Source organism: Oncorhynchus masou, chromosome 15, assembly GCF_036934945.1.
Source record: "Oncorhynchus masou masou isolate Uvic2021 chromosome 15, UVic_Omas_1.1, whole genome shotgun sequence".
Lineage (NCBI taxonomy): Eukaryota > Metazoa > Chordata > Actinopteri > Salmoniformes > Salmonidae > Oncorhynchus > Oncorhynchus masou.
Genome location: NC_088226.1, coordinates 19040437 through 19063979, shown reverse-complemented (window position 1 = coordinate 19063979; position 23543 = coordinate 19040437). Strand labels below are relative to the sequence as shown.

The following is a 23543-nucleotide window of genomic DNA, read 5'->3' as shown; positions in this document are numbered from 1 at the left end:
AAGGCGCTTTATTGGCATGGGAAACAGTTTCTCCTCTCATTTTTTTTATTATAAAAAATAAATACATCTATTTAAGGGCTTTATTGGCATGGGAAACACATGTTAACATTGCCAGAGCAAGTGAAGTAGATGATAAACAACAGTGAAATAAACAGTAGACATTTCTCTCTCGTTCGTTCGCCTGTCTCTTCTGAGTGAATACTGTCTCCCAAGAAATGCCTTCCCGAAGTAGATATTCAAAGCACCACGCGCTGACATGACAAAAAGTGATGGTTCCAATACATTTCGAGATGGTTTTTTTTTATATCAAGAAGCAATGGTGCGCAACCTGCCACACCCCATGATGGCTTCCCTCCCTCGGTCCACGCTCACCTATACATCCACCACACACATATGCTCACACACACTGTATATCCCCCTATAGGCTTCAATGAGGCTAAGCGCTAAAACAATCTCCTAGCACATTATCCTCTAGGCCCCCTGTAAGTGAGTTCTCCTCCTCAGTGTTCCGAGCCGCTGGTTTATAGCAACATTCATCCCAGTCAAGGCCGCTAGGGAAATCAACTACTGCCATCTAGTGGTGGGGAGTATGTTACTACACCTGGGAAGTGGCACACAGTGTGTTGTGGTGTTTACAAAATATATATTTGACAAAATCATCAGGTGTGTGTGTGTGGTTTTTTTGCGTTTTTAAGTTGGGATCTATATTGAGTTATGTAGCTGGGCTGTGTGTGTGTCCAGGGCTGTCTTAACCCCTCTTGATTGACCTTAGAGCCGGTCAACCTGGAACGGTCAACCTAGAACCCCTAACAGTAAGACTCTTATCTCTGAAGGGGGGGTGACACACTGATGCTATTTACTAAGTTGTGTGTGTGTGTGTGCCATGACTGATTAGAGTGCCAGGCTAATAGTTCTTTAATGGCTTCATTAGGTTGTGTTTTCTGGGCCCACGCTGGCAGCTCTGTCTCTGGGGAACAACAGTGTAACATACATAGTGAACAGTGCTGCGCTGCCCTGAGGAAAGAGAGCATCTTATTTATCATGGTTCCCTTCTTCTTTCCAATTCTCTCTCACTCACACACTCTTTCACTCACACACACTCTCACACACACACACACATATATGTGTCATTGCCTTATTTTGGCAGCTCTTAATACATTGAGAATATAGAAATATGACGTGAAGATTAGAGGTCGACCGATTATGATTTTTCCACACAGATCCCGATTACTCGGCCGATTTTAAAAATTAAAAATAAATAAAATTACAAATAATATATAAATTAATAAATGAAATATGTTTGTATTATTTGTAATAATGACAATTACAACAATACTGAATGCACAATGAACACTTTTATTGTAACTTAATATAATACATAAAATCAATTTAGTCTCAAACAAATAATGAAACATGTTCAATTTGGTTTAAATAATGCAAAACCATTTTGAATAAGAAAGTAAAAGTGCAATATGTGCCATGTAAAAAAAGCTAAAAAGTTCCTTGCTCAGAATATATGAAAGCTGGTGGTTCCTTTCAACATGAGCCTTCAATATTCCCAGTTAAGAAGTTTTAGGTTGTAGTTATTATATGACTATTACTCTCTATACCATTTCTATTTCATATACCTTTGACTATTGGATGTTCTTATAGGCACTTTAGTATTGCCAGCCTAATCTCAGGAGTTGATAGCCTTGAAGTCATAAACGTTGACAAATGCAGGAAAGTGCTGTTTGAATGCTTACGAGCCTGCTGCTACCTACCGCCACTCAGTCCGTCTACTCTATCAAATATCAAATCATAGACTTGATTATAATAAACACAGAAATACGAGCCATTGGTCATTAATATGGTCAAATCCGGAAACTATAATTTCTTAAACAAAACATTTATTCTTTCAGTGAAATACGGAACCGTTCCGTATTTTATTGAACGGGTGGCAACCCTAAATGTTATGTCATAATTAGGTCAAATTCATGCAAATTAATTACGGTCACACAGTTCGCAACGAGCCAGGCGGCCCAAACTGTTGCATATACCCTGACTGCTTGCACTGAACACAAGATTTCCCTAGTTAATATTGCCTGCTAACATGCATTTATTTTAACTAAATATGCAGGTTTAAAAATATATACTTCTGTGTATTGATTTTAAGAAAGGCATTGATGTTTATGGTTAGGTACATTTGTGCAACAATTGTGCTTTTTTCGCGATTGCGCTTTTGTTAAATCATCCCCCGTTCGACAAGGTTGAAGTAGGCTGTGATTCGATGATAAATTAACAGGCACCGCATTGATTATATGCAACGCAGAACAAGCTAGTTAATCTAGTAATATCATCAACCATGTGTAGTTAACTAGTGAAAATGTGTAGATTGATTGATTGTTTTTTATCAGTTAAGTTTAATACTCGCTAGCAACTTGCCTTGGCTCCTTACAGCCACAAGGTCCTTTTGACACTGCACTTGCATAACAGGTGGTCAGCCTGCCACGCAGTCTCCTCGTGGATTGCAATGTAATCGGCCATAATCGGCGTCCACAACGGCCAATTACCAATTGTTATGAAAACTTGATATCGGCCATAATTAATCGGTCGACCTCTAGTGGTGATACAGTGGGTCGCTAGAGGAGGGTAGACAGAATGTGAAGTGATGGAGAAGGAAGGTGAAAGAGAGACAGAGGGAGGGGGAGAGAGAGAGAGAGTGTGTGTGTGTCTGTTGCTACTGTTTGGAGACAGAGAGTTAGTCCCCACTCTCCAATGTCTCCCTGTCTGTATTGTGCCAGATCAGCGACACACAGATTCTCCTTCTTAAGCTCTTTTCACACTGTCACATCAAAGCACTTCAGCTCTCCCCCTCTCTCTCTCTCCCTCCCACATACAATTCACTTACACCCTCTCCTCTGAAAATGTCTCACATAACACACTTTAACACATTTTTTATTCTCTCTGTCTCTTTTCGGTCTCTCTCTGTCTCTCTCTGTGTGTGTGTGTGCCAGTTTGAGGATAAATAGTGTATATGGTTCCATCTAGTGGTTGATGTGTGTATTTCCCCCAACGTACAATGTCCCAGTTGATCAGCGTATGTGTTTCCAGTAATGTCTGGTCTCCGGGATAGCGATCGTTTTTCTGACTGCCTCTGTGTTCTCTCTTTGGCCGGAGATGGCATGGAGGATTGTGAGGTCAACCTGTAGTGGTTAGTGTTCACATATCCCGAAAATTGCCATTTGAGCCCAAAGGATAACCCTCTCCCCCTCTCTTCGTCTCTTTCTCTCCCTCCCGCAGCGGTGAGGAACGACAGGAACAAGAAGAAGAAGGAGGAGAAGAAGCCAGAGTGTACTGAGATCTACGTGCTGAGTACCGAGACCGAGCAGATGATCGAACGTGTCCGCAAGGCCCATAAGGAGACTTTCCCCTCGCTCTGTCAGCTGGGCAAATACACCACGGTGACTTATACACACACACACACATTACCCTCACTCTGCCAACATGTTTGGGTATTACAAACACCGACTAACATACACACTCCTTGCACGCTCAACATACCAGCCAATGTATTTGTAGAATCACAGAATAACCTATATGTATGTATCTCCCTCTCCCTCCCTACAGAATAACAGTGCAGAGCACCGCGTGGCTCTAGATGTCAACCTGTGGGATAAGTTCAGTGAGCTGTCCACTAAGTGTATCATCAAGACGGTGGAGTTTGCCAAGCATCTGCCAGGCTTCACCACCCTCACTATCGCTGACCAGATCACCCTGCTCAAGGCTGCCTGCCTGGACATACTGGTGAGAAGACGCATCAGGACACACACACATTAGGACATGCGTGTATTTATTACAAACAGCAAAACATCTACAGAAAGTGAACAGCAATATATTTGTGCTCCCCTTCCCTTTCCAACTAACTCAGTGGCCTTGTGGTTAGTGTCCGTCCTGAGATTGGGAGTTTGATCCCTGGTCATAAAAACAATTGAGCGGGGGGGGGGGTGTACTGGTACATCAAGCTGCTTCACGCTACAGGAGATAGGCCCTGAAGAGCCATTTCGGCTCGCAAGACTGACTGACTTCTTTTCCCTCGTTTCCCTCCTTCCCTCTTTGTACCTTAGATTCTGAGGATATGCACGCGGTACACTCCGGACCAGGACACAATGACGTTCTCAGACGGGCTGACCCTGAACAGGACCCAAATGCACAACGCAGGCTTCGGCCCGCTCACAGACCTGGTGTTCGCCTTCGCCCAAACACTCCTCCCTCTGGAGATGGACGACGCCGAGACCGGCCTGCTCAGCGGCATCTGTCTGCTGTGTGGAGGTACTGCACCGCTGCTCCCATTCAAATACAGCACTGCACCTCCTATCAGGGCCGGGAGTTGATATCACAAAGACAATTGTCATTTGTTTTCAAGCAAATTAGTATTGGGTGTTAAGGATGTGTTTTTCATTTGTGTGTGTGTGTGTGTGTGTGTGTGTGTGTGTGTGCCTGTGTGTGTGTGTGCCTGTGTGTGTGTGCCTGTGTGTGTGTGTGCCTGTGTGTGTGTGTGCCTGTGTGTGTGTGTGTGTGTGTGTGTGTGTGTGCCTGTGTGTGTGTGTGTGTGTGTGCCTGTGTGTGTGTGTGTGTGCCTGTGTGTGTGTGCCTGTGTGTGTGCCTGTGTGTGTGTGTGTGTGCGCCTGTGTGTGTGTGTGTGCGCCTGTGTGTGTGTGTGTGCGCCTGTGTGTGTGTGTGTGTGCGCCTGTGTGTGTGTGTGCGCCTGTGTGTGTGTGTGCGCCTGTGTGTAGACCGTCAGGATCTGGAGCAGGCAGACAAGGTTGACGTACTACAGGAGCCCCTACTGGAAGCTCTGAAGATCTACGTGAGGAAGAGGAGGCCTCACAAACCACACATGTTCCCCAAGATGCTGATGAAGATCACGGACCTCAGGAGCATCAGCGCCAAGGGTGAGAGAACACGCCTGCACACTGCGTTGTTTTTGTTTTTACAGGGTAGATGTAGTGTAGCTTAAACTTCTTCCAGTGTGAAGTCATTGGTAGCTTGGTAAACTGTATTGTTTTATGTTGGTGTTAACTTTATTTTGGCAGTTACCTGTATGAGCTTGTTATATAACTTAATTCACAGTTAATTTTGTAGAAACTATTGATCCTCTGTGGCTAAATTATGCTCTCTGGTGTATTTTAAACTTTGAGTTGGCTCCTGTGATTGTATATTTGGTGTTGTTTTTCTTACCTCTTGGGCCACCTACGGGCTTGGGCCCCTGTATTAATTCAGCCCTAGTCTCAGTGCAACACTACTACCATTTCTATCTATATCAGGTGTTATTTATTTGAAGAAAAATATGTAGGGTCTTACATATGATATTTTGCTGTAGTGGCCGAAACTTGTGGAACACATGACCCTCTCACTCTCTCTGCCTCTCTGTTCTCCTCCCTTCCTCCTTTTCCTCCTCCAGGAGCGGAGCGAGTGATCACTCTGAAGATGGAGATCCCAGGCTCCATGCCCCCTCTCATCCAGGAGATGCTGGAAAACTCAGAGGGTCTGGAGGGCCAGGGGGCCAGTGGGGGCCGCTCCAGCGGAGGAGGGGCCCCACCAGGCAGCTGCAGCCCAAGCCTGTCCCCCAGCTCAGCCCGCAGCAGCCCCCCTGCACCCTCCCCTTAGACTGGGGTCTACCACCACCCCCCAGGCAGGGACAGCCAGAAGGCATGACTACAGACTCCCACACTGTGACAAACCAGGCCAGAGTGGAGTGGAGTGGGGTTAGGAAGAGGGCCAAGCCTGGGCCCAACCAGGACGGACTTTGACACGTTGAGGGTAAACGCAGGCCTCAATGGACAGACAGCCGTCCCCCCCACTCCCCCTATCTCAGCCCCAGACCGGGCACCATCATACTTAACTGAATCTGGATGGCACTATAACCATCACCCCCACCACCACCACCATAGACATGCCTCAGAACCAGCGCCAGGGATTGGCAGACGCAACACAAGGAGTTTAATCTGAGATGTGCTGTTTTCTCTCCTCAGTGATGACTCTGTTCTTCCTCTCTCCTCCTCAAGACTATGGACAGGAATTCAGGCTCAGTGCCTGTCAGACCTGGGGTAAAGAGGTCGACAAGACCTACGTCTTTCTGCAGGGAACTAGACAGACAGACTGCTGGACACTGGGCACGAGTCATCCCTAAATGTTGTCAGGGACAGCAACTGGGGGCTGCTCAGGGGGGGGGGGGGGCTGCCTCTCCTTCTCCTTCACAACTTTGAGAGACAGATTTTCTAACAAAAGATATATGGAAATATAAATATATATATATATTGAAAAAGTAATCATTGCAATTTGAATTGTCCAGGTGGAGTGATGCATAAAAGAGGAGTTGCTATCTTTTTTCTCAGTATTTTTCTCACTGTTCTAAGAACTTAGATGTTATTTGTGATCCCACCTCCCCAGACCTAGTGTTTTGTTCTCTTCGTTTCACCCAGGAATATCAGCACACTAAGTAGTCACAGTGGAAATGTGTGTTTTTTTTTCTATCAAATCAGAATATCAGATAAGTAGAACAAAAATGACGACACGATTTCAGATGCAATTCACTTTATGCACTAGACCTCTTGCACTGTCACGTTCACAAGTTGGATCAAATTGAGACACAAAACACAAATTTGGACCAGGTTGGGTTGGCATCTCTCTGGTTTTGTTCCATTTACAGTATTTTCTTCTTTTTTTCATAGGAGAAAAGGAAACGTAGTGGTTCTATGATCTAGTGTCAAGTTGTTGTGGAGTTATGAAGATGACCTGTAAGAAAATAGCAGCCATGAAATAATGTACATAAGATGTATTCCTTTGTGTTAAAGTACATGGAGTCTAGCCAATTTTCACTTTTGTCAAAGCCTTTTATGTTTTGCTTTTTGTTCTTGTTTGGCGTCCTGAAGTGAAGGCATGAATCACTGGTCGCCTGTTTAGACCGCGTAAGGAAGGGACTGACTGCTAGGAACACCATAGCCATTGACAACCTGTAAAGAGAGTTGAATTTATACTTCACCTGAAATTTAAAAAAAAAAGAAGAAAGATTTGACAATTTAAAGACCAACAACTCCGTGACCCCCCCCTTTTTTTTTTCCTAAGGTCGTCCCTCTCTCATTCCATTTCTGGATAATGTATGTATTACCCCCAACAGCACTGCCTCTGTACTGTAGCACATTATCTATGTGCTCCCACTACCCCCCCCCACCATCAGTCACAAACTGTACCACATTACCAGTATGCTCACATTGTAGCACATTGTCTGTAGATACATCCTATCTATGTCCGTGGAAACTCAGTGACACGATTCCAGTACGCTCACAACATCACTGCCTCTGTATGTATATCCCTCATCACGTCCCCCCCATCATCTCTCATGTCCCCCACCCCCCCCCCACAACACCACTGCCTCTATGTATACATGTCCCCCATCCCCCCCCCACAACACCACTGCCTCTGTATGTATACATGTCCCCCATCTCTCTACCCCCCCCACAACACCACTGCCTCTGTATGTATACATGTCCCCCATCTCTCTCCCCCCCCCCCACAACACCACTGCCTCTGTATGTATACATGTCCCCCATCTCTCTACCCCCCCCCCACAACACCACTGCCTCTGTATGTATACATGTCCCCCATCTCTCTACCCCCCCCCACATGTCCCCCATCTACCCCCCCCCACAACACCACTGCTCTCCCCCCCCCCACAACACCACTGCCTCTGTATGTATACATGTCCCCCATCTCTCTCTCTGTACCCCCCCCCCACAACACCACTGCCTCTGTATGTATACATGTCCCCCATCTCTCTACCCCCCCCCCACAACACCACTGCCTCTGTATGTATACATGTCCCCCATCTCTCTACCCCCCCCCCACAACACCACTGCCTCTGTATGTATACATGTCCCCCCATCTCTGCCTCTACATGTCCCCCCCCCCCCCCCACAACACCACTGCCTCTGTATGTATACATGTCCCCCGTCTCTCTACCCCCCCCCACAACACCACTGCCTCTGTATGTATACATGTCCCCCATCCTCTGTATGTACACATGTCCCCCGTCTCTCTACCCCCCCCCAACACCACTGCCTCTGTATGTATACATGTCCCCCATCTATCTACCCCCCCCCCCCCCACAACACCACTGCCTCTGTATGTATACATGTCCCCCATCTCTCTACCCCCCACCCCACAACACCACTGCCTCTGTATGTATACATGTCCCCCCATCTCTCTACCCCCCCCCACAACACCACTGCCTCTGTATGTATACATGTCCCCATCTCTCTACCCCCCACCCCCCCCACAACACCACTGCCTCTGTATGTATACATGTCCCCCCATCTCTCTACCCCCCCCACCCCACAACACCACTGCCTCTGTATGTTTACATGTCCCCCCATCTCTCTACCCCCCCCACCCACCCACAACACAACACCACTGCCTCTGTAAGTTTGTTTCACAGTATCAGCACCTCTATCACAGCAACGCAACTGCCTCTGTTTACACACTATTAGTATTTATCTGTCTGTCATTCTTGACTCTACTGACACATCAGAGTACCTCGCTATTCTCTAGCCTGGCCCTAGATCAGTTTGCGCCGTCTTGCCAATGCATGACAATGAAATAGGAGTTGCACAAACTGATCTGGGATCAGGCTAGCTATTTCCCCACGTTTAACCACTGTTTACACAAAATAGTGTAACTTACCTACCCATCTCTTTTCCCCACAACACCACTGCCTCTGCTGTTCAGTAGGAGTGGATCTGTACTTCACAACGATCGAACGCTGCTATTGGCCAGCCTCTCTGCAGCCAGTATGACAACGCACAACTGTTTTTTTCCCCTGCACTCTCACTTGTAATGCAATCAGATGTCAACCAGCATTTGGGGATAAAATAAATAACTGTTTTGATTATGCCAGATCATTGGACGAAGAGAATGACATTTAATAAAGAACCATGCCTGTGTGTGTTTTTAAATGTTTCTTAACTGGTGGTGGGTCCACTATTAGGCTGAAAGTAAGATTGTGGTGGGACTTGAAGATCAGCATTTTGGTGGACCAGGGACTATAGCAGGTCACGTTACAATAACACATTCAAGATTCATACAAGAGTCCCTTTAAGGGTTATACTACAGTTTTTTGTTGTTTTTTTGGGGGGGGCTTATTTTTTAGGTTCCTTATTGGCCCCTCAATGTAGTTTAGACAATACATTGAGTGGACAAAACTTTAGGAACACCTGCTATTTCCATGACAGACTGTCGAGGTGAATCCAGGTAAATGTTATGATCGCTTATTGATGTCACTTGTTAAATCCACTTCAATCAGTGTAGATGAAGGGGAGGAGAAGGTATGTATTACCACCAACAGCACTGCCTCTGTACTGTAGCACATTATCTATGTGCTCCCACTACCCCCCCACCATCAGTCACAAACTGTACCACGTTACCAGTATGCTCACATTGTAGCACATTGTCTGTAGATACATCCTATCTATGTCCGTGGAAACTCAGTGACACGATTCCAGTACGCTCACAACACCACTGCCTCTGTATGTATACACGTCCCCCATCTCTCTACCCCCCCCCACCACAACACCACTGCCTCTGTATGTATACATGTCCCCCATCTCTCCCCCCCCACAACACCACTGCCTCTGTATGTATACATGTCCCCCATCTCTCTATCCCCCCACAACACCACTGCCTCTGTATGTATACACGTCCCCCATCTCTCTACCCCCCCACAACACCACTGCCTCTGTATGTATACATGTCCCCCATCTCCCCCCCCCCACAACACCACTGCCTCTGTATGTATACATGTCCCCCATCTCTCTCCCCCCCACAACACCACTGCCTCTGTATGTATACATGTCCCCCATCTCTCTACCCCCCCACAACACCACTGCCTCTGTATGTATACATGTCCCCCATCTCTCTACCCCCCCCACAACACCACTGCCTCTGTATGTATACATGTCCCCCATCTCTCTACCCCCCACCCCACAACACCACTGCCTCTGTATGTATACATGTCCCCCATCTCTCTACCCCCCCCCACAACACCACTGCCTCTGTATGTATACATGTCCCCCCATCTCTCTACCCCCCACCCCATAACACCACTGCCTCTGTATGTATACATGTCCCCCATCTCTCTACCCCCCACCCCCATAACACCACTGCCTCTGTATGTATACATGTCCCCCATCTCTCTACCCCCCACCCCATAACACCACTGCCTCTGTATGTACAGGCTAATTTGTGCGACTCCATGAATTTTCACGAGCGACTTGGTAGACAGTGACAAAATCAAACTGACCTAAACAAAGGACTCGTGACTTCCAAACTGTTGCAGTGTGCTTTGAAATCCAGCATGTCCCCCGTCTCTCTACCCCCCCACAACACCCACTGCCTCTGTATGTATACATGTCCCCCATATCTCTACCACCCCCCCCCCCGCCCGGCCACAACACCACTGCCTCTGTATGTATACATGTCCCCCATCTCTCTACCCCCCCCCCATAACACCACTGCCTCTGTATGTATACATGTCCCCCATATCTCTACCCCCCCCCCCCCCCCAACACCACTGCCTCTGTATGTATACATGTCCCCCATCTCTCTACCCCCCCCCCACAACACCACTGCCTCTGTATGTATACATGTCCCCCATCTCTCCCCCCAGGATGTTACAAGGATCAAGAGTGAGTCTCTGTGTATTACAGTAACTAAGTTGTCATAATGGAAGGTCTTTCAAGTTCCTTACATGAATAACATTTATGATGTTCTCTGTCTAGCCTTGTTTCAATAGGATATTTATATATTAATGTCTGCAATGCAATTTTAACAGGCTAATTTGTGCGTTTGGGTCTCCATGAACATTGTCACGAGCGACTTGGTAGACAGTGACAAAATCAAACTGACCTATAACAAAGGACTCGTTTCCAGTTCGCACGACTGCTTTCTTGGCTCACGCAACTGTGACTTCAAAGTCAAACGATGTGCTTTGATGTACATATCCCCTGAAAAGTTGAGCAAATTTGCAATTATTAACTTTGATAGAAAATGTAGCAAAATAGGATCTTGAAACCGCGGAGAGGGTAACACCACCTTTGGAACATTCAATGGATTGGACATGATTTGGAAAGGCCTGTCTGAATGTGGACCCATAGTTGACTGCATGTCAGAGCAAAAACCAAGCCTAGACAGGATTGTATCAAGGCACAGATCTGGGGAAGGGTACCAAACCATTGCCGAAGCATTGACGGTCCACAAGAACACAGTGGCCTCCATCATTCTTAAATAGAAGAAGTTTGGAACCACCAAGACTCTTCCTAGAGCTTGCCGCCCGGCCAAACTGAGCAATCTGAGGAGAAGGGCCTTGGTCAGGGAGGTGACCAAGAACCCAATCATTAACTCTGACAGAGCTCCAGCTCCTCTTTGAAGATGGTTGTCCTTCTGGAAGATTCTGCCATCTATGCAGCACTCCAACAATCAGGCCTTTATGGTAGAGTGGCAAGATGGAAACTACTATTCAGTAAAAGGCACTTGACAGCCCGCTTGGAGTTTGCCAAAAGGCAACTAAAGGACTCCCAGACGATGAGAAACAAGATTCTCTGGTCTGATGAACCAAGATTGAACTCTTTAGCCTGAATGCCAATCGTCACTTCTGGAGGAAACCTGGCACCATCCCTACGGTGAAGCATGGTGGTGGCAGCATCCTGACTGGTTGACACAAACTAATCAACAAAATGTAGACCCATCTTTGCTAAATATGTTAACTTGAACCCTTTTTGAAGGCCACATTGTTCTAAGTATTTGCATGTCTTCAATACCATTCACACTGATATAGGGGCCAGGCCTACTGTAAATGTCATTATGGCTGAGCATGAACATGCCAAACATTGTCAAATAAGCAATATGAAAGTCATTATTTGTAAGGCCTGAAAAGAGGACGAACAACCAATCACTTTTTTTTTAAACAACACCAATTATATAGTAGAACAAACGGAGGACTTGGGTTTTGAAGATATGAAATGATGGGCAAGGACACGTAGCCTACGTCACGGGGGGGAGGTTTCCCACACGTCCAAAACTGGACCTGCGTGGCTAAAACAATGTGGGCTGCCTACAAAGCATAGATAAAAACAGAGAATGTCAGCTCACTGTTTCACTTATCTCAAACTTTATATATGAATATAGCTTTGTGTGATTAAGCTGTATTTTCAGGCGATCTCAGGATTCAAACCCTTTATGGACAGTCTTGACTACTACCGAGATTGCATTGGGCAGACCGCAAACAAAAACATCACTGAGAGGACGGAAGGCTATGCATGGTTTTTCATCGAATAAAATGAAATGAGAAAAAAAAACATTTGTTTCTGTTTCTATAATCGAAGTATACAGGTACCAACAGCACATTAGGCTACTCTTGTTCAATGTGTATATGGGCACCGTGCATCACAGCTGGACAGGCTGCGTTTCCGCTGTTAAATAAGCAACTGCATTACTGCTAAAACCAGCTTTTGGTTGGTCTTAAATGTCCCTATCAGCGCTGCCTAAAATTAGCACTTGGGGTCATGTTGTGAAGGACGTATCTCAAATATATCCACCCTGCCCATTTGAGCGCGAGCGACCTGATATAAGACAGGTCAATTGCCGAACCTGGCGTAAGAGTTGGAAAAGACCGGTGCAACGGTTTTAACATGACACAATTGCGACGCCAGTGACTACATAAGAGTATTCATTTATTTTTTTAGGGCAATCTCTGTAGAAATGGTTCAAGACATCACAGTAAAATAGAAGGATGTATTGTAAAATGGTAGTGTCATGGGAAAGATGGGTTAGTCTGTGGACATTTTGAGGGTTGGTTGATTGGCCGATACACTTGGAATCGAGTACGACCAGGAAGAAAACGTTACATATGTAGGGTAGTGGGTACACTTATTTACTGTAAAATGATTCAATCGGGCACCAGTCCAGCTATTGGATGAAATGGCCTTCTAAGAAGACTAGACTTATGAGTTATTTTAGTCTCTGTAAGACTACAATTTTAAATAATAGTAATACACTGATTCACCTGAAGGTAACAATACACACACCGGTTCTTTATACAATCAACATTTAGTAATCAAAATATTCACAAACATAATGAGAATGGTCATGAACAGGTAGGAAATAGAATGAAGGACAAGAAGTGAAGACCTGGAGATCCTGAACATTAAATGATGTTCTACTCTGTGATCAAAGTCTGTTGTGGCTTCTTGATTGTTCAGGCCGCATGGAGGAGAACAACGGAAGATGTGTCCTTTCTGGTTGAGTTCGATGGTTCCTCCTTTGGTCAGGAGTTGGTGTCCTTTTGCTTGTTGCTCTTCTCTGTTGGCTCCTTGCTTGAGTTGCAGACTGTGCTCTAATTGTCTTCTCCTTCTTTCCTTGAAGAAGGTTATCTTAAATGTACCGTTGAGGCTACTAGCTTTTTAATGACTAAGTCTCCTTCTGAGACTGTGTAGTGCATGGGCTCTTCCATCCCAATGTATGTACTATTCCCTAAAATGTTCTTTCCCTAACTTATCTGTTCACCAGTTCTTGCCATTAAAGTCAAAGGTCCAGGACCTGTGGTCGGTCTACTGAGGATGGAGGTTCTTCTCCCTCCTCGAGAAAGGTCCAGCCTGAGAGGTTCAGCAGGATAAGAGGCTAAGAGCTAAGAGAGTGAGGCGGAGACAACAGAGTCCTTTTGTAGTCCTGTGAGGTCACAAAGTATCACACCTAGGTGTGAAAGACCACTTTTATAACTCTTTGTCTTGGAGAGTGAGAAATGGTGACAGAGAGCAAGACAATCCCAGACAAGCCAGCAAACTACCAGGTGTGAAAGAGGGAAGAGACTCAGGGGGTATGCTAATTTGCTATAGAGCAGACCTAATCCACTCCATTAAATTAGTCCAAACAGGAACATTTTACATCTGGCTGGAAATTAATAAGGAAATGATCTCAACAGAGAAAAATGTCCTCATGTGTGGTACCTATATCCCCCCAATAGAATCCACATACTTTAACGATGACAGCTTCTCCATTTTAGAGATTTCCAGGCTCAGGGACATGCACTAGTCTGTGGCGACCTAAATGCCAGAACTGGACAAGAACCCAACACCCTCAGCACACAGGGGGACAAACACCTATCTGAAGGTGACAGCATTCCCTCCCCCCATATGCCCCCCTAGACACAACTACTACAACATAAATGGGTCACAACTCCTGCAGCTCTGTCAGACACTGGGTATGTCCATAGTCAATGGCAGGCTTCGAGGGGACTCCTATGGTAGGTACACCTAATGCTCATCTCTTAGCAGTAGTACTGTAGACTACTTTATCCCTGACCTCAACCCAATGTATCTTGGAGTGTTCAGTCAGTCCACTGACACCCCTATCAGACCACAGCAAAATCACACTCTACTTGAACAGAGCTATGCTCAAATCATGAGGCATCAAAGCCAAAGGAACTGAATAATATTAAGAAATGCTATAGATGGAAGGAAAAGAGTGTGGAAATCTACCAAAAAAACATTTATGCAACAACAAATTCAATCTCGACGATTTACGGGACAAGGTTTCACTTTAATAGTGAAGGTGTAAACTTGGCAGTAGGAAACCTAAACAGTATATTTGACCTCTAAGCTAAGAAAATTAACAACAATGACAAATGGTTTGATGAACAATGCAAAAACCTAAGAAAGAAATTGAGAAACCTACCCAAGCAGAAACATAGAGACCCAGAAAACCTGAGCCTACGCCTTTACTATGGCGAATCACTAAAACAATACAGAAATACACTACGGAAAAAGAAGGAACAGAATGTCAATCTTTTCAATGTAATTGAAGAATCCATAGAATCTAACCACATCTGGGAAAATTGGCAAAACTCTAAACAAACAACAACAAAACAGAGATGTATGGATAAATCCCTTCTCCAATCGTTTTGGCTCTATAACAAAGAATAAACAGCAAAAACATACACATCTTAGAATCAACTGTTAAAAACTACCAGAACCCACTGGATTATCCAATTACATTGAATGAATTACAGGACACAATACAAACCCTCCAACCCAAAAATGCCTGTGGGGTCGATGGTAAACTTAAGTGAAATTATAAAATATACAGACTACAAATTAAACTATTTAACATCATCCTCAGCTCTGGCATCTTCCCCAATATTTGTAACCAAGGACTGATCACCCAAATCCACAAAAGTGGAGACAAATTTGACCCCAATAACTACCGGGGGCTATGCGTCAACAGCAACCTTGGGAAAATCCTCTGCATTATCATTAACAGCAGACTCATACATTTCCTCAGGGAAAACAGTATACTGAGCAAATGTCAATTTGGCTTTTTACCAAATTACCGTACGACAGACCATGTATTCAACCTGCCCATCCTAATTGAAAAACAAACAAAACAAAGGCAAAGTCTTCTCATGCTTTGTTGATTTCAAAAAAGCTTTAGACTCAATTTGGCTTGAGGATCTGCAATACAAATTAATGGAAAGTGGTGTTGGGAGAAAAACACAAGACATTATAAAATCCATGTACACAAACAAATGTGTGTTTAAAATAGGCAAAAAACACACATTTCTTTCCATAGGGCCAGGGGTGAGACAGGGATGCAGCTTAAGCTTCACTGTCTTCAACATATGTATCCACGAATTGGCCAGGGCACTAGAACAGTCTGCAGCACCCGGCCTCACCCTACTAGAATCTGAAGTCAAATGTCTACTGTTTGCTGATGATCTGGTGCTTCTGTCCCCAACCAAGGAGGTGCCTACAGCAGCACTGAGATCTTCTGCAAAGATTCTGTCAGATCTGTGCCCTAACAGTAAATCTCAGTAAGACAAAAATAATGGTGTTCCAAAAAAGGTGGGAGAACTTGCACAATTGGTGCCTGACTAAATACTTTTTCCCCCACTGTCTTTCCCTCAGATTAAACAGACCCACAAACAATTTGAAAACAATTTGAAAACAAATCCAATCTATTGGGTGAAATACCACAGTGTGCCATCACAGCAGCAAGATTTGTGACTTGTTGCCACAAGAAAAAGGCAACCAGTGAAGAACAAACTCCACTGTAAATACAACCTATATTTATGTTGATTTATTTTCCCTTTTGTACTTGAACTATTTGCACGTCGTAACAACACTGTATATAGACATAATGACATTTGAAATGTCTTTATTCTTTCGGAGCTTTTGTGAGTGTAATGTTTACTGTTCATTTTGTATTGTTTATTTCACTGTTATTTATTATCTCTTTCACTTGCCTTGGCAATGTAAACATATGTTTTCCATGCTAATAAAGGCCTTAAATTGAAATTGAATTGAGATTGAATGAGCTTGCAGGGACTCCATAGTCCATAACAGATCAGCATTTTTAAACAGACCGTAAAAGGATGTTCAACATATTCCATTAAAATGACATGTCGCTATATATATAGAGAGAATTTTTATGTTTTCCACCAAAGCCTCCAACTAGGGGAAAGAGGCATAATAAATGTAAATGAAACTGACTTAAAATCAAACCCTTATGAAAGAGACATGCAGACAGTCAAATCTCAGTAGCTGTAACATAAACTATATCTGACATAGTGTTGGGAAGTAGTTCCACTTCATTTAATTCAACTAGTAATCTAACTACATTTTGATTGGTAGTTAATCTAAATTCAAATAATCTATTCAGTAGTTAATTACTATTTTGCTATTTTGCTAATTTGCTATATTACTGTTTTTTTCTCCCGAGCCACTGGGCTAAGCCGATACACACTCTCTCTCTGGCTGTCATACAGATCTCCCTATACTGTTACAAAAGGAAAGGAGGATACCTAGTCAGTTGTCCAACTGAATGTATTCATGTTAATATCTGACTCTATGTGTTCTTCCAGTCATGTTAAAATATATATATTTTGTAATAAATTACATTTTGTAATAAATTACATTTTCAGGAGGTATTTTTGAAGTAGTGGATTACTTGGTCAAATGATTTCTCTCAACGGTAGCTATATAGTAGATGAATGTTTTTCCTCCAGTGTGAAGTAATTTGTTGCTTGGTAAACTATATTTTCAGAGACACTTTCCTCAACACTGCTCACATTTTATATCAGGAAATAACATAAGTCAACATCAAGTGGAGAAACTATTTCACAAAATAAAGTTGCATCTGTATACTAAACAGTTAGTCTGTGAGAGTCTGGTAAATGTTAACCACAATAAGTTAACTACTGTACATGAGACAATGTAAATAAGAATTTGTTCTTAACTGACTTGCCTAGTGAAATAAAAAATTTGAATTAAGATGCAAAAGTATAACAACTACGGTGGCTGTAGTCGACACTTAAACTAGACATTTGAAATGATGGTATTGCTTTATTCTATTTAGCTTTTTGTATCCAATCAAAATATTCAGCATATTTGATCCATTGGGTCGAATTCCAAACTAGTTTTTATATTCATTGGTGTGGTGTCACTTTCTGTGTCTTTAATCACCTCCAGTGTGGTCCAACTGTTGAGTGATTTGCACTAAACTGAACTGGATCCTCATTGCATGTTTTGGAATTCCACTTATGTCTCCAATTCTTCTTTAGGAAGGAAAAGGCGTGACTCTGATACACGTCTCCGAGGTCAAGACCATCAATCTATGCATTCTCTTTTGAGTCTCTTTTGGTTTTCCACCAATCATACAAGGGCTATATTGACCACAGAACTGTCTACTCTGCAGTAAATACAGCCACAGCACAAATGGGGAAGTGACAGTGAGCTGTGAACTGGAAATGCATACTTATATAGTAGCATCACAAGACATTTTGCGACAGAGACAGGTCAACACACTTTTCACCAGAACGCTTGTTCAGGTCGACTAGAGAAAATACATGTCTTTATTTCTGACATGAAGACCCAAATATGGAATATCTTCTATCTGACAATGGGTGAGTTTAATTTCCAAAAAGTTCAATCTACTGGAATATGTCAGAAAATAGAGAAAACAGTATTGATTTATAAGGAACTCCCCTCACCTATAGGTCATTTTCTGCCCCATGAACAAGGCAGTTAACCCACTTAATTGAAAGGAAGAATCTAAAACCAGCAGACGCTAGGCCTTCCATGTAATGAGTTTGAGTTTAATCTCAAGTAAAGATTTGGATCTCTGTCAGTAATGGGTAAGAACTAGGAGTAATCTCTCCAGACTGTCATAAATCACTAGCCAATAGTCAAATGATCGGTCAATGTTTAGTTAAAGGATTGAAATGCTCAATAGTATTCTTGACTAAGGAAATATTGACTTCTGCCAGATAATTGATGCAAGCAATTTATGTTTTCATAGAATTTACGTATTTGACTACATTGAGATTGAGTTTTAAAACTGATTTCAATAATAATTCAACTTAAAATAATGATAACAATTACCAGAAGATGAGTGACTGAACTTCCTGATTTGGCCTCGTTTTGAAGCTTAGTCATTAAGAAACACTTGTGGCCTCATGATTGAAGCCAAACAACAGTTTTCTTGGGGGTGTGGGTTTGACGTGGGTGTTTCTTGGGTTTGTTTTTGCCATTCAATCACAAGAAACATTGGAAGTAGTGAGTACAGAGGTAAGCTAAGTTATCTTTTCTATATGGAGAGAACAAAGTTTTGAAGTCGAGGACTTCTCCCCTCCTGACTGAATCGCCCATCTCAAGATCAGCTCAGTTCAGTTCCACATATGTAGGCTAAAGCCTGCACTGACCATGTGTTTAGCCAAGCTGGCTAGCCAATCAAGCTGAAATTCCCCTGTCAAATCAGTAATAGAAAGGTAGCAAGAGCCAGTGGTTTGGAATGTGTTTCATAAGACACTCGTTCTACAACGAGGGTGGCAGGTAACCTAGTGGTTTGAGCGTTGGACCTGTAACCGAAAGGTTGCTAGATCCAATCCCTGAGCTGACGAGGTAAAAATCAGTCATTTTCTGCCCCATTAACAAGGCAGTTAACCCACTGTTCTTAGGCCGTCATTGTAAATAAGAATGTGTTTCTTAACTGACTTGCCTAGTTAAATGAAGATAAAATCAAAATATATACAACATTTTGCTATGAAAGTAGCTTGCAATGTAGTTTCAACGTTTCAACAAGATGTAAAGACAGTGGAACTGTGGAAACAGTATCAACTGCGAGTTGAATGCCCAGTCATGAGTCAGCTCAGCTCAGCTTGCCTACAACACAATGCTCTACAGCCTCGCTGGCTCGTCTTGGCTCGTCTCTCCTTATGTCCACTCTTAGACCTTTGCCCGGAGGACAAATCCCAGAACTACTAGTATCCCGACAGGTGTAGGCTACACGTGGACATTACACAAACATCGCCCAGCTTACGTCTGGATACCTTTTATCATCTAAAAATTGGTGATTGTGTTTTTGTTACAAAGACAAAACATATCCTGTAAATATCATATTGGTGTGCTTATGAAGACAATATTTCTACTCTTACCTAGCAAATATATGTAAGTTGTGTGTAGAGTACAACTTCAGCTGTCTAACTACAATGGTATTCTATTTGGCCAAATCTAAGGATTTGTCTAACCACACACAGACATGCACAGCTCTGTGGGTGAGGTTCTGGCTTCAAGTCGCCAGTGGGAAGTCTTCTTCACCATCTATGTAATGCATTATAGGTGAGGACAGGTGCAGTCATGTGGCAGGAGGGGTGGAGACAGGACTGTTACAATGACTGTATTACAGCCAAACTGACCGTTTAGTCACGGTAACTAGGCTTCTGATGCTGCTGCCGATAGGCTTCTAATGCTGCTGATGGTCATTAGTAGCCTACCAAACTTGATCATTGCTGGGTACTCAGCACTCTATTGTCCCTCTAATCACTCTGACGTCAATGCAAATGTTTTAGAAAATCAAATCAAACACGAGAGCCCATGAGCTCATGTTGCGCAACATTTCTATAGGCTATTTAATTTGCTATTTATTTTCTATCCCATTTCCCTGATCCAAGACAGGTACATGAAAATGGTCCATTCTATATCAAAACTATTCACACATACAGTGCATTCGGAAAGTATTCAGACCCCTTCACTTTTTTCCAAATGTTATTACATTGTAGCCTTATTCTAAAATTGATGATTTTTGATTTATTTAATCAATCTATCCACAATACCCCATAATGACAAAGCAAACACAGGTTTTTAGATACTTTTGCAGATTTCTATAAAATAAAAAACACATTTTATTAGTCACATGCAACAAATAGAACAGGTGTAGACCAGTGAAATACTTACTTACAAGCCCTTTCTTTACCAACAATGCAGTTTTAAGATAAATACCTAAAAAAAAAGAAATAAAGTGCAGCAGTAAAATAACAATAGCGAAGCTACATACAGGGGGTACCGGTACAGAGTCAATGTGCGTGTCATGTCTTATTATGTCTGTTCCTGTCCTTTCTCTTCACTCTGTCTCTCTCTGCTGGTCTTATTAGGTTACCTTCTCTTTCTCTCCTTCTCCAGCTGTTCCTCATCTCCCCTAACTACCTCGTTCACCCTTTCCCCACCTGTTCCCTTTTTCCCCTCTGATTAGGTCTCTATTTCTCTCTCTGTTCCTGCTACTTTCGGTGTCAGATTCTCGTTTGTGTTTCTCATGCCAGAAGCAAGCTATCGTCTCGTTTGCTTCCTCCTTGTCCTGTCCTGTCGGAGTCTGCCTGGCAGGTGCATCCTGTACACTTCTAACTGTCTTTCGTTTGCACTGTGTCCAGTTCATCTGACGCTACGTGTGATCAGGTACCACCGTTCCTCTGTGACCCGCACCGGCCCAGAGCGACCTGCAGCCTGTCGCCGCTACCCAGCTATTCTCCTCTGCTGCTAAGACGGGGACTCTCTAGCTATTCATCAGAGGGACTTTATGTTTCATTTGTCGCCCTCTCTGCGGGTAGTCTATTGTGCCATTGACAACGTCGGAAGAGGATCTATGCCATTCCTGTTTTCTCATTGAAGAGCTCTGTTTCTGTTAAACCGCTTTTGGGTCTTCACTCAAGTGTATAACAGAAGAATCTGACCAAAGATGGACCCAGCGACTCCGGATCCTTTTCACTCCGCTGTCGAGATCCAGGGAGCGATGCTAGGCAGACACGAGGAGGAATTGTCTGCTGCTCGACATGCCGTTGAGACCCTGGCCACCCAGGTCTCCGACCTCACAAGACAGATTCACCAACTCCACCTCGATCCACCGCCCACTTCCAGGGTTTCCGAGTCTCCGGATCCCAGAATCAATAACCTGCCGTGTTACTCTGGGGAGCCCACTGAATGCCGCTCATTCCTCACTCAGTGTGATGAGGTGTTTTCTCTCCAGCCCAACACTTACTCCAGGAGCACAGCTCGCATCGCCTACGTCATTTCTCTCCTTACCGGACGGGCGCGTGAGTGGGGCACGGCAATCTGGGAGGCGAGGGCTGAGTGTATTAACCAGTATCAGGACTTTAAGGAGGAGATGATACGGGTTTTTGACCGTTCTGTTTTTGGGGAGGAGGCTTCCAGGGTCCTGTCTTCCCTATGTCAAGGGAATCGATCCATAACGGATTATTCTATTGAGTTTCGCACTCTCGCTGCCTCTAGTGACTGGAACGAGCCGGCTTTGCTCGCTCGTTTTCTGGAGGGTCTCCTCGCCGAGGTTAAGGATGAGATTCTCTCCCGGGAGGTTCCTTCCAGCATGGACTCCTTAATAGCACTCGCTATTCGCATAGAGCGACGGTTTGATCTTCGTCGCCGAGCTCGTGGAAAGGAGCTCGCGTTCTCCGTTGCCCCCTCTCCGCATCACTGCCACCTGCCGCATCACTGCCACCCTCCTCCGCCGGCTCGGGTTCTGAGCCTATGCAGCTGGGGGTATCCGCATCTCGGCTAAGGAGAAGGAACGGAGAATCACCAACCGCCTCTGTCTCTACTGCGGCTCCGCTGGTCATTTTGTCACTTCATGCCCAGTAAAAGCCAGAGCTCATCAGTAAGAGGAGGGCTACTGGTGAGCGCAACTACTCAGGTCTCTCCTTCAAGATCCTGCACTACCTTTCCGGTCCATCTCCGCTGGACCGGTTCATCTGCTTCCTGCAGTGCCTTGATAGACTCTGGGGCGGAGGGCTGTTTTATGGACGAGACCTGGGCTCGGGAACATGACATTCCTCTCAGACAGTTAAGGGATCCCACGGCCTTGTTCGCTTTAGATGGTAGTTCTCTCCCCAAGATTCAGCGTGAAACGCTGCCTTTAACCCTCACTGTCGCTGGTAATCATAGCGAAAACATTTCTTTTTTAATTTTTCGTTCACCTTTTACACCTGTTGTTTTGGGCCATCCCTGGCTAGTTCGCCATAACCCTTCTATTAATTGGTCTAGTAATACTATCCTATCCTGGAACGTCTCTTGTCATGTGACTTGTTTAATGTCTGCTATCCCTCCTGTTTCCTCTGTCTCTTCTTCACAGGAGGAGCCTGGTGATTTGACAGGGGAGCCGGAGGAGTATCACGATCTGCGCACGGTGTTCAGTCGTTCCAAGGCCACTTCTCTTCCTCCACACCGGTCGTATGACTGTAGTATTGATCTCCTTCCGGGAACTACTCCCCCCCGGGGTAGACTATACTCTCTGTCGGCTCCCGAACGTAAGGCTCTCGAGGATTATTTGTCTGTATCGCTCGACGCCGGTACCATAGTCTCCTCCTCCTCTCCCGCCAGAGCGGGGTTTTTTTTGTTCAGAAGAAGGACGGGTCCCTGCGCACCTGCGTGGATTATCGAGGGCTGAATGACATAACAGTTAAGAATCGTTATCCGCTTCCTCTTATGTCTTCAGCCTTCGAGATCCTGCAGGGAGCCAGGTTTTTCACCAAATTGGACCTTCGTAACGCCTACCATCTCGTGCGCATCAGGGAGGGAGACGAGTGGAAGACGGCGTTTAACACTCCGTTAGGGCACTTTGAATACCGGGTTCTTCCTTTCGGCCTCGTTAACGCTCCAGCTGTCTTTCAGGCACTAGTTAACGACGTCCTGAGAGACATGCTGAACATTTTTGTTTTCGTTTACATGGACGATATCCTGATTTTTTCACCGTCTCTCCCGATTCATGTTCAGCACGTTCGACGCGTCCTCCAGCGCCTTTTAGAGAACTGTCTTTATGTGAAGGCTGAGAAGTGCACTTTTCATGCCTCCTCTGTCCCTTTTCTCGGTTCCGTTATTTCCGCTGAGGGCATTAAGATGGATCCCGCTAAGGTCCAGGCTGTCATTGATTGGCCCGTTCCTAAGTCACGCGTCGAGCTGCAGTGCTTTCTTGGCTTCGCGAATTTCTATCGTCGTTTCATCCGTAATTTTGGTCAGGTGGCAGCTCCCCTCACAGCCCTTACTTCTGTCAAGACGTGCTTTAAGTGGTCCGTTTCCGCCCAGGGAGCTTTTGATCTTCTCAAGAATCGTTTTACATCCGCACCTATTCTTGTTACACCTGACATCTCTAGACAGTTCGTTGTTGAGGTTGACGCG

General features: G+C 44.5%; 1 protein-coding gene and 1 pseudogene across 1 annotated transcript in view; both read left to right on the top strand.

Moving 5' to 3' along the window:
• Window positions 1–6215, top strand: part of LOC135555827 (retinoic acid receptor alpha-like) — a 187040-nt pseudogene extending 180825 nt beyond the window's left edge.
• An 11625-nt stretch (window positions 6216–17840) lies between these two features.
• Window positions 17841–23543, top strand: part of LOC135555823 (deleted in malignant brain tumors 1 protein-like) — a 46877-nt gene continuing 41174 nt past the window's right edge. The window contains exon 1 of the mRNA XM_064988582.1: window positions 17841–17989. Within this exon, the coding sequence (XP_064844654.1) occupies window positions 17950–17989 (40 nt within the window). The 5' untranslated portion in view covers window positions 17841–17949. The remainder of the gene's footprint in view (window positions 17990–23543) is intronic.